Genomic DNA, 14,675 nt, shown 5'->3' with positions numbered 1-14,675 from the left:
CTCTCACATACTGGCCTGTCTGTGATTAATACTCATGCCTCTACCTGTTACTTCTGATTGGGGATGTTCTGGAGAGCAGGGTTTAAAATGTCCTCCTTTTGTCACCCTCCTCCACCTACCAACTTAAACATAACCTGGATGCAGATCATTTTACAAACTTTGGGCATACACAATTCAAATATTTGGTAATATTTCAGGGTAGTACTTGGAGCTGGGCTTTCCTGAGCTCTCAGTTCAAGAACCAGGGAAGGCATGGAGCTCCAGGTTCCTAGAACAAGAGTGAGGTGGGGATACAGGGAAGAAGCTTAGGCGATGGGACAGGTTTCCTGACCTCCCTTCTGAGCAGTAGAGGGAAGGAAAGATAATGCTTGGGGTCCGTACTGCACAGACACACTCCTAAGGTACATGCGTCACTTTCAGAGACTGGCAACAAAGAGAGATGGAACATAAATCTGTCCTGGAATAGGAATTTGTAAGTCTCACAGTTACCCAAACCTTCCAGGGTAGAACTGTTTCTCTCTCTCTCAAGATTTCTTTAGCAACTTGACCAAATCATTGCTTGAAATATCTAACTAGGTCTACTCTACAGAAACAGACGTGTAAAACCTGATGTATCGGCTGAAGGCTAGAAACACACTCAGTGAATGTTTGTGCCTAATCTTTAGAGATGTGTAGATCTTTCAATTTATTGGTTTTGAAAGGGGAGTGAAAACTTTGTCTCATGAGTATGGCCCTGAAGAACTCACTGCCACTTTCCCCTTGGCAAAAGGCAAGACGATTCCTGAATCACTGACTTACTAAGCGGTGCAGTTAAATAAGGAAATCTGATCTCATGGCTGGTCCCTTGCTCTCAGTGTCCTCATTTCAAAGCTTACTCAGTGGAATCCTATAATCCTTCTGTCTCAAATGAAAATAGAAAAGATTCCCAGTGTCAGCAAGTTGGGCAGATTTCAGTGCAGGTGAGTTTACTTATCCTGTTTATAGAGATGTATGGGTCCTCCCCTTCCACACACGGCTACAACTCAACTCAAGTTCCCACCATGCCTGGATCTGTCAGCTTCACCCGCTTCCTTGCCAACTCCAGATGCTCTTCTTTCAGTTTGGCCTGAGAGGCATGACTGACTCTTCTGAGCCATGCAAGTCTGTAGTGGACACTACACCCTCAGCAAAGTCCTGCCTGGTTCTCACGTAATGGCTGTCTACTCTCAGGGGGAAGGTGAGGTAGGGGTTTTAGGTCCTGAAAACACTTCCTTTATTAGTTAGAACCAAAATTTTAGAATTGGAAGGGCCTTCATGATTATCTTGCCCATCTTTCTTATATATATTTATACATATACATATAATAAATGCATACACACATACGTATATGTGCATTTATTTATTGGTAGCAAGCAAAAATCCCACTTGTATTCTGGTTGTTTTAGCACTTAAAAAATACATAAGATCAGGGGGCTGGCCTGGTGGCACAGCAGTTAAGTTTGCATGTTCTGCTTCTCGGTGGCCCGGGGTTCGCTGGTTCAGATCCCGGGTGCGGACATGGCACTGCTTGGCACACCATGCTGTGGCAAGAGTCCCACATATAAAGTAGAAGAAGATGGGCACAGATGTTAGCTCAGGGCCAGTCTTCCTCAGCACAAAAGGAGGATTGGCAGCAGATGTTAGCTCAGGGCTAATCTTCCTCAAAAGAAAAAAAAAAATAGATATATTTATATATAAGATCAGATGGAAACAATTTTTGTAGTATATTTTTTAATGTCATTAGATCCATCTCTTATTATCTGGTATACTCAGAATTATCACAAAGGACAATACTTTTTTTTTTCACTACCAAATATCAACTGTCTGATTTATTAAGAAGAAAAACTAATGCTTCTTGTTTGCTTCCCCAAGGAAACAACCTTCTAAAACTACCTCCTAGGATTAGCAGCCACAAGTTGAGTACTATATGACCAGGGTACATATAACAGAGCACAGATAGGACATTTTAAAATTAAACCAATATTTCTAGGTTCATGTAAATTATTGGACACTTACGTAGTACTCCGGAAAAAGGAACTGTCTAAAGCTGTAATGCCAACCTTTGTGTTTATGACGCTCCTCAGAACAGAATTTACAGTGGCACACTGGAAGGGATGAATGATAAGCTTTAAAACAACACTAGCACCAGCAATAATTACTGCAGTCCAGCACTGAGTCGCAATCTCTATTAACACAAGGAAGACTGTCACGCCATTCACTGGCTCACCCTTCAGTACTGGGTCACCAGAAAGCACCATTTTCTTTTGTAACTTCATTGTCATATAGTCAGGAAGTAAACTTTTCACATACACAATCTTTCTTTGATCTCAGCTTGAATTCCAGCATGCCCTTCCCTTCTTACTTGCAGCAAAGAATCCTTTTGCCCCACACTGCGTTTACCGACAGCTCTAGCACAGTCTACCTGACAGTAATTGCAGTAACAGTGTGTACATTCAGTTGCAGCCAAAGCAAATTTGATATAATCATAAACTGGCAGCCGCAGATGAAAGATCTACACTTTAAGACACAGTGTATTATAATAGTGTAATGTTATACAAATACCACCTAATTATATACTAGATGTCACTAATTTAAGTGGGAAATTGTAAAACATTGTGTACAGCATTGAATAAGCTAGTCGTCAATATTTGGACTGAGTGTCTTCCTTTGCTCAGTGTGTGAGCTGCATCTCACGTTTCCTGCCTGGATCTCTCCCTCAGTTATATGTACTTATCTCTGCTTTCTAGTCCTAAAACCATTTTCACTTACCATAGATCCGCAGGCAATAAAAATACCTGCTATTCATTCATGAATCGTGTTCAGTCCCCGTGCTGTGGATAAAGGTCTCGTTCATGATTAACACCACAGGTTACTGATGCATCCACAGAAACGTGTGTTTACCCCCTCCTCCCCACCAGCTCTTTTTAACCCAGTGTGTGGACCATTTGGAATTGCTAACATGTTGCTCTTTAAAAATTTCTACCAGCTAGCATGAGTGCTCTGGGTACTCAAAAACTACTGCTGAATTTTAGACTATGCACTTAAGTAAGCCAGCAGCTCTCAACTTTTCTGTCCTAGGCACAGCTGATGACCAGTGTTCTCATGAAGGACACCCCTTCCCCCCCCCAGTAATGGAGGCTGCTGCATGGGCAAAATGGAATTATTCACAATTCCCTGACCATCAACTTTCCTGCTGCATCATGAAAGGATAAGGTAGCTACCAATTGCTGCAGTGACATTAATGTGGATATCTCTAGAGACCTGCAAATTTGGACATACTTACAAGGCTGTACAAAGGATGTTCTGAAATCAAAATTGCATCAAAAATCACCTGCTCCAAGAAAACAGTATGGAGGTCCTCAAAAAACTAAACACAGAATTACCACATGATCCAGCAACGGCACTTCTGGGTTTAGACCCCAAAGAATTGAAAGCAGGGACTGAAATAGATGCTTGTACAACAATGTTCATAGTAGCATTATTCACAATGGCCAAAAGGTGGAAACAACCAAATGTTCATCAACCAATGAATGGATAAGCAAAATTCGGTTTATACATAGAATGGAATCTCACTCAGCCTTAAGGAGGAATGAAATTCTGACACATGCTACAACATGAATGAACCCTGAAGACACTACGCTAAAGGGAAATAAGTAGACACAAAAGGACAAATATATGATTCCACTTTGTAAGAAGTGCCTAGAATAATCAACTTCATAGAGATAGAAAGTAGAATGGAGGTTGCAGGGGGCCAGGGGAAGGGGAGAATGGGAAGTTATTCTTTAATGAACACGGAGTTTCAGCTGGGGAAGATGAAAAAGTGCTGGAGATGGATGGTGATGGCGGTTGCACTGCAATGCGAATGTGTTTAATGCCACTGAATTGTACACTTAAAAACAGTTAAAATGGGGGGCCAGCCCGGTGGAGTAGCAGTTAAGTTCGCACCTTCCGCTTCTCGACAGCCCTGGGTTCGCAGTTCGGATCCCAGGTGCAGACATGGCACCACTTGGCAAGCCATGCTGTGCTAGGCGTCCCACATATAAAGCAGAGGAAGATGGGCAGGGATGTGAGCTCAGGGCCAGTCTTCCTCAGCAAAAGGAGGAGGAATGGCAGTAGTTAGCTCAGGGCTAATCTTCCTCAAAAAAAAAAAAAAAGGCAGTTAAAATGGTAAATTTTTGATATGTCTATTTTACTGCAATAAAAATTAAAAATTGCCTGCTCAGAGCCTATTCTCGTACCACAAATTATGGCAATATTCAACTTTAGCTAAAATTTTCGTTCTCACTTCTAGTTATTTCCACAATGAAGGCTTCAGGGGCTGTTGTTTACTCTCTTCAAGAAATCACCTCAGAAGTGATAAGTAAAGAAAAAGAAAGCTTTGCTGAGATGTAGATGTCTAGCCAGGCATTTCCCTGAAGTGGCTCATTCATGAGTCTTCCCAGATTCTCAGTGCCTCTGAGTCAAAAGGATGCCTAAGCAAAATTACAAATGCCATTCTTCCTTGACCTTTTTTAGTCAATAGGAAATAGATGAAACCGTGCATGTACAATTCAAGGACTTCAACGGTCTTGGGTATCCTTGGATGTTGTTCTACCTGCAACCTTCTGCCTCTTGGCTGATCTCATCCTTCCAGTTGTTCAGGCCAAAACACTGGAATCATTTTCACTTTTTTTCCTTCCTTCCTTCCTCTCTCCCTCCCTCCCTCCTTCCTTCCTTCCTTCCTTCCTTTCTTTCAAGATTCACGTATGTCTGTGAGGAAATTCTGTTGTCTTGTGAAAGATGTTATGAGTGGCGTCAAATTAAAAGAGAGCCGGAGCAGCCATTTCAGAGGAAGTGCCTTGCACATCTTTTCTTCTTTATCTTCCAAAGTGGACCAAACCACCAACATTCCAAGAGCTCAGTAAGGACAAGAATATCCTTTTGTAGGGACTGATGAAACTCGACTTTGCTGATGACCGAAGTGCTAACCAATCAATGAAGGACAAGTCTAGCCTTCTGCCTGACGACCGAATCTCAAGCCAACCTATGAAGCACAAATCAGCCTTCCCTCATCTAGCACCAATGGACTCTTCTTTAATACAACTTACCTCATCTTCCTCCCTTTTCCTCACAAAAACTCTAGTCCCTCTCCTGTAATTGGTACACTATTTGTGTTTCTACCTGAATCTGTGCTCCCTGAATTGCAATTCTTTGATCCCAAATAAACGCTTTGCTGCTTAAACTGGTTTCTGTAGGCTGACAGTCTCCACTTTAAAAATACATCTAGAATCTGACTGCCTCGCACCATTTCCACTGCCCCCACCATGGTCTGACACACCATCGTTTCTCACCCAGATTGACGAAGTCACCGAGATTACACTGCAGCCAGAACAATCTTTTTAAACATAAGTCATAGCATGTCATTAAGTTACTCAACATCCTGCGATGGATCCTGATTTCACTCCAAGTAAAGCCCCAATCCTCATAATGGCCTATAAGACCCTGTATAATCTGTACTTTTCCCTTGTCACCTCTGACCTTGTCATTTACTTCCCTTTCCTCTGCTCACTCCGCTCCAACTAAAATGATCTCCTTGATCCTCCTCTAACAGGCTCGCAAACTCCTGCCTCAGGGCCTTTACACCGACCAATTCCTCAGATGCGTTTCTTCCCAATACCAGCATGGTAAAACCCCTTGGCATCTTCAGGTCATCACTTAAATTTCATGACCACCCCCTCCCCCACCCCCACCAACATATTCAAAAGTTAACTCTTGCACTGGCATTACCAGTCCTTCTTGCCTTGCTCTTTGTCATGACACTTACGACCCTCCAACAAATCATACAAGCTACTCACGTATGCTCCTTACTTGTTCTCCCTACTGCTCAATGAGAATGTAAACTCTAAGAGCAGTTAATAAATATTTTTGAATGAATGAATAAATCATAAGGGTATTCAGTAAATTATGGGTGGTTGAAATGCATTCAATTCTTGAATTTCGTAATTATTGGTTAAAAAGCAAATCTATGGGGACTTATAATGAATCACCAGTCTCTGCCCCCCTCCAATGGACAGGCAGCTCTCAGTTCTATATATCTTAGTTTTTAATATGTTGTAGTCCTGGAATAAGCTGCATTTCATCAAAAACATGCTATAATTAAAACCAGTGAAGTCAAATTGGTCTCTGCCCTTCATCCTTTCACATTAATTGACCTCCCTGGAAATGTCCTGGATAATCACTAGCCATAGTTAAGTACATAAACCCCTTCCTGCCTTTCTGTCTAAAACATGTCACATGGAGTCGCCACTTACTAACAAACCTGATCGCAAATTAGCCCCTGCAATTTGGAGCAGGCTTATGACTTTCAGTTGGAGGCTCATAATTGAAATCTTTCTCTGTAAATGGTATCAGGTGTTGCTCATTACAGCTCAACATCAGCTGTTTCGGAGGCTGTTTTTCCCACTGTAGAACTCCCTGTGTAAATTATATGTCTATTACAGAGATGGTACTTTATGTCACCATCTCTCACATCTCTACACATTTTGTGAAAAGCCACACTTCAGATTCAGCTACCTACCTCTTTGAGATGACCTTGGGTCCCCAAAGGATCAGAGACACAATGCAGACTGAGTTTTAAGGTGCCTCATTCTAAACACACCCTTCAAATATGGTGAAAATCCTTTTTTCACATAATGCAATAAGTAGGGAGACAGAAACTTAATTTTATCTGTATATGAGAAAATAGATAACCATGACAAAGCATTCTGGTTTTCCAAATTTCACTGAGTTATAATCAAATAACTGCTTTTTACAAGGATTATATCTATTATAAGATAACCATGAAGACAGACAAACTACCCTGAAACTATTGTACTCTGGTTATTTGATTTTAAAGGATGTAAAAAAAAAACCCCAACAGATTTTTTTGTTTATTGCTTGACATTTATTTTGTTGATGCACCGCTCTGGACCTCACATTCTGCTCCTCTCGAGTGGCAATGCCAGTGAAGAAATCCAAAGAGGTCAAATTAATTTAAGGATAGGAGGAATGCTATGGATTTACAGAGCACTTCACGTGAGGAGAAATTTCAGGATACCAGGACAAATACTGGCAAAGAAATAAAACTCAGTTATCTATCAAAGCACTTCTCCTTCATTTGCATTTTAAAAACGTAATCAACAACATATTTTAAATGAACTACCAGTGAGAACGCATTTTAAAGTGCAGAGAAGAGCTAAGATGATAAACGCAGCCTTTATTTTTGCTCAAGAGTGCCTCCCAAAGAAAAATGGATTTTGTAACATTTCTGGCACTAATATTTATAATTGAATTTAAAAGTCATAGTCAGATGAAAAGTCAAATTAGGAAAAATGCTACACAAATGTTTCAAAATATAGCATAATTTTGAAAGGGAAAATTTCAAGCAGTTGTAGCTTGTTACTTTATTGCTACCATATGCTTCTTAGGAAATCAGGTCATCTGCCTCCTCCTCGCTGCCCTCACCCCTCCCCCTGGCCTGCAAATTCCACCCCTTTCCACTCAGCATTTGACTGAGATAACAATTAAGATATTATAATAAAATTACCCGTAAAAGAATTAGAAAAAAAATTTTCAACAATTTTCTAATGGACTATTAAAGAAGTTAATTCAGCGGTGTTAGAGCTTTATTATTAATTCCCTGTGGTATATCTGAATGCTAATATAAAATCATACAATTTCGCATAATATGAAGACTGTCTTTCTAGACGCTCTTTGGAAAACTGGTTCCCCAACAGAGAGCATTAAGGATCTAGGCCATGTTCTAATCTATCGTTCTGCAAGTCAGACGAGATAGTATGTCTATAGCCATCACAAACAGTGCTGGAGTCCCACGGGAACCATGAACTCACCACTTCCTAGAGAAAAGAAGGCTGAGGGATGCGATACAACTGTCAAAATGAAATCAGCAGGATAAATTATAAGATGTAAGTCATGGTTTTATTTTTCTGAGAAGAAAAGCCACAAATTTTCCATCAAGATGAGAAATAAAAACAACAAAAAAAATCAATGAGAATCTTCTCATTGCGAACTCCTCACCCATACTAATCTCTGAAATATTTGCTGTCTTTTCTTTTTTCTTTTTCTTTTTTTTTTTTTTTTTTTTTTTGGTCTTTCTAGCACGTCTTCCTACCATGGAAGCCAAAGAGATCAAACACCAGCTCTTGCTGAACCCTGCTGCCTGGGACGTGGGCACACAACCTCAGCTCAGCCAGCTGCTGCTCCTGGAACCATCTTCACAAAGTCACAGGGCACAGGGGTGGCTCCAAGCTCTCTGATGGCCAGGAGCAGAGCAGCAGCTCCTTTCAAAGGCCTTTCCTCTAGTATAATGTCAGCTCCACTTCACCCCTCTTCTCTTCCTTTCTGTCCATTTTCTAAGCTGGGTTCTCCCGGCTTCCCATGGATTCAGAGAGTTGTATGAAACAGCCACCCAGATTGTAGCAGGGGCAAAAATTGCTGGTCATCTTCTTACTCTGAGATACTTATATATGGTAAGATTTACAATATAATTAGAAATTCATTAGTACTGAAGTGCTCTGCATCAGCTCTTTCTACCTGCTTTATTGATTATTCTTTTATGTGGGTCCAGCAACCAATTCACTGGGGTGCGGTGTTTCATTTTCCCTTTCTGCTTTTCCGCCACTCTGCCGAGGGAGTGGCGTTCGGAACGGTAACAACCCTCTCCTCACGCTCAAGCCAGACAGAAGGCTTCAGGGTTTGTTTTGGTATTTTTCCAGAGAGAATTTTTTCTTGGCTATTAGGAAAAGATCTCAAGTTCTCCTCTAAGTCATCTCTGCGGGGGAGATGCCTGGCACATGACAGGGGTCAATAAAGGCTTTTGAAGCTGACCTCTCTCTAACCTTGTGGCGATGCACCGTCTCTAGAGACAATTAATTATCTTGATTTAAGAAACCATCCTTTCAGCTTCTGTTTAATTACTGGAAACTCATGAGTAAGTATTTAATTTAATGGCATGGATGACATTCTCAGTAAGCATTTGAAAGCAGCCTTTCTACAACAAACCTTAGTTTAAACTGTGTTTTGGCTGCTGAATCCTGTTCTCTCACTTATTTACATTATACAGTTGCATGGTGTCATATTAAAAATGGATTGAATAAGACTTAAAAATCAGAGAGATCAATTCATTCAACAATAATTGAACCCTCTCCATGCTAAGCACTGTGAGAATTGCTTTACATATGTTATGTCTAATGGAATTTAATAGCAAACAGTAATGCTGCAGCGTCCAATACATCAAAAGAAAAAGAATTCTCTGGCTCACTCAATGGAACCAAGAGACCATTAAGCAGAGTCGTCTTTTCTCCTGCTTTCCCAGGGACCATTTATATTAAAGTCAAACGGCAGCGCCAATCAAGAGTTTGGAGCATATCACATTTTATACATTAGAATTTTAGATTTGAAGGAATGTTGAGTTTTTATTCCTCTATTCAGATAACTTCAAATCTTCAAAATATTTGATAATATCAAGAAAAGCCAAAGAACTAATATATTTAGCATCATTACTGTCAACAAGAAATAATGTCTAAGCGATTTCGGCATTAAATGTTTTGCTTGCATCAGTTTTCTATGGATGTGCCTTCTATGTCACTTAAAACTATTTTAATAATTATAGATAGTATCATTTGTATTCCCAAGGTCATCTGTCTGTAGTTTTTCTAAAAAACCTTTAACTTACTGCATAATATTTTAAATGATAGTTTACCAATAACAAGAACACACTTCTTTCTCTGTGTGGCTCAAATTCATTTCATGATGGAAGGTAATTTAGAGGCCCATTCAGTCTCCAGCCTTGAGCTTGCAATGGCCTTGAATCGACAGTAGATCATAGCTTAAAATCAAGTATGAGGTTTTCTCTATTTTATCCTTAACGATGTTTGTTTGTTTAAAACAAGGAAAACATGATAGTACATCTCCCAAATTGATCCCTAGGTATGTAGACTAATTCTTTTAATTTTTGAACATCTTCAGTAATTACTGTGGAATACAAGAGGTGCAATAATTTCTGAGAGATGGTTATTAATAGAGATGCAAAATTGTGAGGAAAACCTGAATATTCTAATAGTCTAACTTCTAACATACTCCAAGAGTCATCAAACTACTGCCTAAGGGCCAATCTGGCTTGCCAACTATTTGTGTAAATAAAGTTTTATTGGAACCCAGTCACGCCCATTTGTTAAAGTATTGTCTGAGGCCATTTTTATGCCCCAAGAGCAGAGTTGAGTAGTTGTAAGCGAGACCATATGGCCTGCAAAGCCAAAAATATCTACTATCTGGCCCAAACCATAAACCCTTCTAAAACTCTGAAATCATTGTGTGAAGGCTGTTGGCTCACTCTCAGAACTGTATTTAACTCTTAGTAAACAACAACAACAAAGTTTAACAGATTTTCTAAACAACTTCATCGAGCTAGAGAGATGTGGGGAACGGATTGAGGGAAAAGGAGCCATTTTAACATTTGTACCACCACAGCTGAAGTCATAGGTGACACCTTCATTGGGTAACTTGCAGAAAGGACTTAGAACTTGTAGCAACACTGGAACATTTCACTTCCTCTAAAAATGCCGGAGAGGTTAGCCTAGATGATCTCTAAGCTTTGCAATCTTCATGACTGCTTGAAATAACTTAAGTAAAGCCATAAGCAAACTCGGAACCATATGAGTACACAACTTAATAAATGTTTCATAGCACTTGCCTAAGATGAGAACAGGGAAGTAATGCATTTTTAAAAAATGGAAACCAAAATGGTTAAACAAGGGTATGGACAGGTTTCTTGTACCCTTCTTGAAACTCTTCTATAAATTGAAAATTATAACAAAATAAAAAGGTGTGAAAATAGTTAAACCAATTTTAAATGTTAGCATTTAAAAGGGAAAACTTCAGTTACCTTCTTCCACAAGCAAAGTTAACATAGTAACTGCCATGATGGATCTGTAAACATATAAACCAGGTCGAGTAGCTCCATTGAGCCAAGCATGCCTGAGGCCACAGACTACACTTACTTCCTCTAATTCTGCCCCGTAAAGGACCACCTTACAAATTTTACTCTTTGAATTTATCTTCCTCCATGGAAAATGAACTAACTAATAATTAAAGGGATCAAAAGACAGATAAGACACAAAGAAGCTGAGGTGGAGAGAGCAGTAGGAGGGAGAGTGAAGGAAAGAGGAGGAAAAATAGTATGAATAATAGAGCCTAGCTAATAAACAAACTAGATAAACATGTTCTGAAAGGTCAAAGTATTAGCAGTCCTATTTGACCTTCTCTTTGGTAGAATGGGAAGGAAACTTATCCCAAACCCTTGACTCTTAATACAATATATATCCATCGCATATATTTTTTATATGGACATATTCCAAAAAGAGATGAGTTTATTTTTATAAAATATAAACACTAAGCAAACATTATGCTAACAGAAAAAGTGCCTAGAGAGCCACACACATCCACGATGTTAAATATAGAAACTAACTGTAAAGACAATCATTATCTCCAGTTTCCAAGGCTACCAGGATAAGCACTACTCCTAAATTGCAGTTCATTCAGCAGAGGGCACAGCATAATTTATATGCAGGATCATCCCCAGCTGACAGCAGACACAGAAGCAGGACCAGGGTAAATCACCCTGTTTGTTGTATCCTGCTTGGTACCCGCTTCAGTTCTTAGGCCCCCACTCCCATTCTCTAGTCTCAACCCTGGCCAATGTTTCACAGGTGAAATTTGGAAAATCTGATTGTAAACAGCAACTTCCAAGAGAAAAGAATCCACAAAGGGCAGGGCAGTCTGAGATGTGCTTAACGCTGGGCGGGCGGGTAGGGAAGGTTGGCATTCCCGTTTGCTTTGTTTGTCAAAAGCAGAGGAGGCTGGTTTTGTGTGTCTGTCATCCTAGTCCCAGTGTCTATAAAGGAACTACAGTTAATTTCAACTTCCCACCAAGGCTATCCCAGCTTTTACAGCTTACCACTCCTAACCTGCCATAGCTTCTAGAATCAAATTCATTTTCAACTTGTTCTGTCTTCTAGACTCTACAATCTAGACCTTTCACACAATGACTATTTGTTTCCATAGCAATAAAAATATAAAAACTACTTTCTGACAACCTCAGAGACATTGCCTTTGCATCATTTATTTGTTTACCCAAAACCATTTATTGACTGCTTTCAACATGACAGGCATTGTATCATTGACCAGGCTCGGTAGGCAGTGACAAGAAGCGACGTTAAGACTTCACTTTTGATCACCAGGTGCAGTACCAATAACAAGCCATGTCACTCAGGCAGTTTAAGAAGCGGCATTCTCTCTCTTAGTCAAATTTTCACTTACTAAAAGAGTAGTGTAGATTTCACGGATACTTTAGATTTATGGTAAACTTACAGAAAGTATATATAAAAATATGATCCAGACATAAGAGTGATTTTCCAATTAGTTCCTCCCCCATCACCTGTCTATCCAATACAGTAAGACCTCCCATGTGGCACCTCAGCCAGAGGCAGTTGTAAGGGAAGAAAGGCTCTCCTGGCCTTCACACGCTTCCTCCCGATGGACATGAGACAGCGGATCAGCTAAGCTTCTTAGCTTGATGTGATAATACAGGAGAGTAAGCTGCCTGTTTCGACAATAAGACCTTCTGGTACTTCCTTCTTTTGCACCAGTTACATTAACTGCAACTGTTCACTGTTTTGAAGAAGGCAAAAGAATAAAGTACAACCCAGGTTTCTAATAGTTATGCAACATACACAGTATATCTCAATAAGGCAAGCTATCTTAATATTAAGTTAATAAAAAATTACACGTTTCTAAAAGCTTTCCTCCTATACATTTTAGCTGACTTGAATAACGCATATGGAGATGCACTGTCTTAACGATTTCAGATCAACCCAGCCCTTTTTTAAAAAACAGACACTTTTTTGTACTGAAATATTGTTTCCAAATTCAATAAGCAAAGGCACAATATCCAATCTAAGAACTACATGAACCGGGAAGTTAGTCTCAATTCTCTTAAAGTTATATCAGTAAGTATTTTGGTGTATTATTCTGACACCTACTATTTCTCACACGGGGCAACATTTTGAGGTAAGATGGCTTCAGACAAGATTCTACGTCTGAATCTTGAATCTTTGAAAATGCTTAAGTTGAGAAGGTTCAACTAAACAGGCCACTATCTAACCTTTCTCTGGTCCCACCCAAGGCTGCTGCTTCGTAGGGTAAAAAGGCAGACGCTTAGGGGGGACCACAAACACAGAACGCATTTCAGGCACTGGCAGAAAAGTCATCGTCCTCTATTTGGATATCTTTTCTGATAATAATGATCAGTTTTCACAAAACCTCCGCAGGCAGAAGCCTGCTTACATTAAGGGACAGAACTGTATTCCCTAATTATGCATAATTAGCTTTATTTTTCCCTATCTTCAGCTTTGAAAGGACCCTACCCACCAAATCAGGAGCCTAAAACTTGGACTTGGGCCACTTGGCTCTCTGGATGAAAAAACCTCGGATAGTCACCTCTTTTTTTTTCCCTTCTATTATTCCAACCTCTAAATTATGGTCTTGCGTATTGCAAAAGTCTTCCAAAATACTTTCTAGTACCTCATTCCCCTCCACCTCCTTTTAACTAGAAAGTGTCCAATTGGCGATCCTTGAACCATAAAGGCAGCAAAAACACCCCTGAGTGCTATCACAAATTTCAAAAAGTGGATTAAGGACAGCCAGAATGGGCTAGCTCGGACACCCGAGGCCGAGGCCACCATCCCCCGCGCGGGTCTGGCGCAGTTCGGACGCTGGGCCCAGCTCGGAGCCCTCCAGCCTCCAGCGCAGCCTCCCCGGGCCTCCCTGCTCCGCGGAGTCTGCTGGCAGCGGAGCCCACCGCTCTCCCGGGAACCGTCCTGCCGAGGGAGGGGGTGTGGCCGGGGTGGCGGTGGTTAGTTAGCAGCAGTCGGAGGGGGTGTCTCGGCTGAGTGTGCCTTGGGGTGGGGGGGACACCGGAACCGGAGAGTTGTGATGGGGAGGGGAGGGTGTGCGAGCGCAAGGAGGCTGCCCGGAGGCTGTTGTCGGCTGCGGGGAAGCAGCGCGCAGGCAGCGCCCGGCGTGCACGGGGGTCTCCGGACCGGGGAGAGTGGCGTGCGGCTGTGCGCGCGGGTCCCAGCGTCCCGGGACTGTCGGGCTGGGCTGCGCAGGGGCGCGGGGGCCGCGGGGTGGGCCCGAGCGCGGGCGGGCGGGCGCGCACTCACCGATGCACAGCTGGATGGCGTAGGCGTAGTAGGACCAGCCGAGCAGGAGGGTGATGAACACCACCGGGATCCAGTACAGCACCCGCCGGCACCGCCGCCTCACGCTGCCCGGGCCCGAGGGCGCCATCTTCCAGCCGCATCCACCTGCCCAGCTCCGCCGCCGCCGCCGCCCGCGGGCCTGGCTCCGGGGCGGGCTGGGCGCCCCCGGGGGTACGGGCCCCGGGGCGGCGGCCGGTTGCGCTGCGGCCACTGCCGCCGCCGTGGCGCTAAGTCCCCATCCCGCAGCCCCCAGCCGGCGCCGCGGACTCCCGCTCCCCAGCTCGGCGGAGGCGGTGGCGGCGAGAGCAGGACGCGCGGGAGGAGGACGCAGAGGAGGAGGACAGGGAGGAGGAGGATGGA

At 42.2% G+C, this 14,675-nt stretch overlaps 1 protein-coding gene across 2 annotated transcripts in view; it reads right to left on the bottom strand.

The window, feature by feature from the left end:
- The window catches only part of ZDHHC2 (zinc finger DHHC-type palmitoyltransferase 2), a 65,217-nt gene extending 50,806 nt beyond the window's left edge, over window positions 1–14,411 (bottom strand). For both annotated transcript variants that reach the window (XM_070598293.1, XM_008529155.2), the window contains exon 1: window positions 14,277–14,411. In XM_070598293.1, the coding sequence (XP_070454394.1) occupies window positions 14,277–14,403 (127 nt within the window). In that variant the 5' untranslated portion in view covers window positions 14,404–14,411. The remainder of the gene's footprint in view (window positions 1–14,276) is intronic.
- Between the last annotated feature and the right edge of the window lie 264 nt (window positions 14,412–14,675).

The sequence above is a fragment of the Equus przewalskii genome, chromosome 28, assembly GCF_037783145.1.
Source record: "Equus przewalskii isolate Varuska chromosome 28, EquPr2, whole genome shotgun sequence".
NCBI classification, from domain to species: domain Eukaryota; kingdom Metazoa; phylum Chordata; class Mammalia; order Perissodactyla; family Equidae; genus Equus; species Equus przewalskii.
This window is presented reverse-complemented; position numbering and strand designations above follow the sequence as displayed.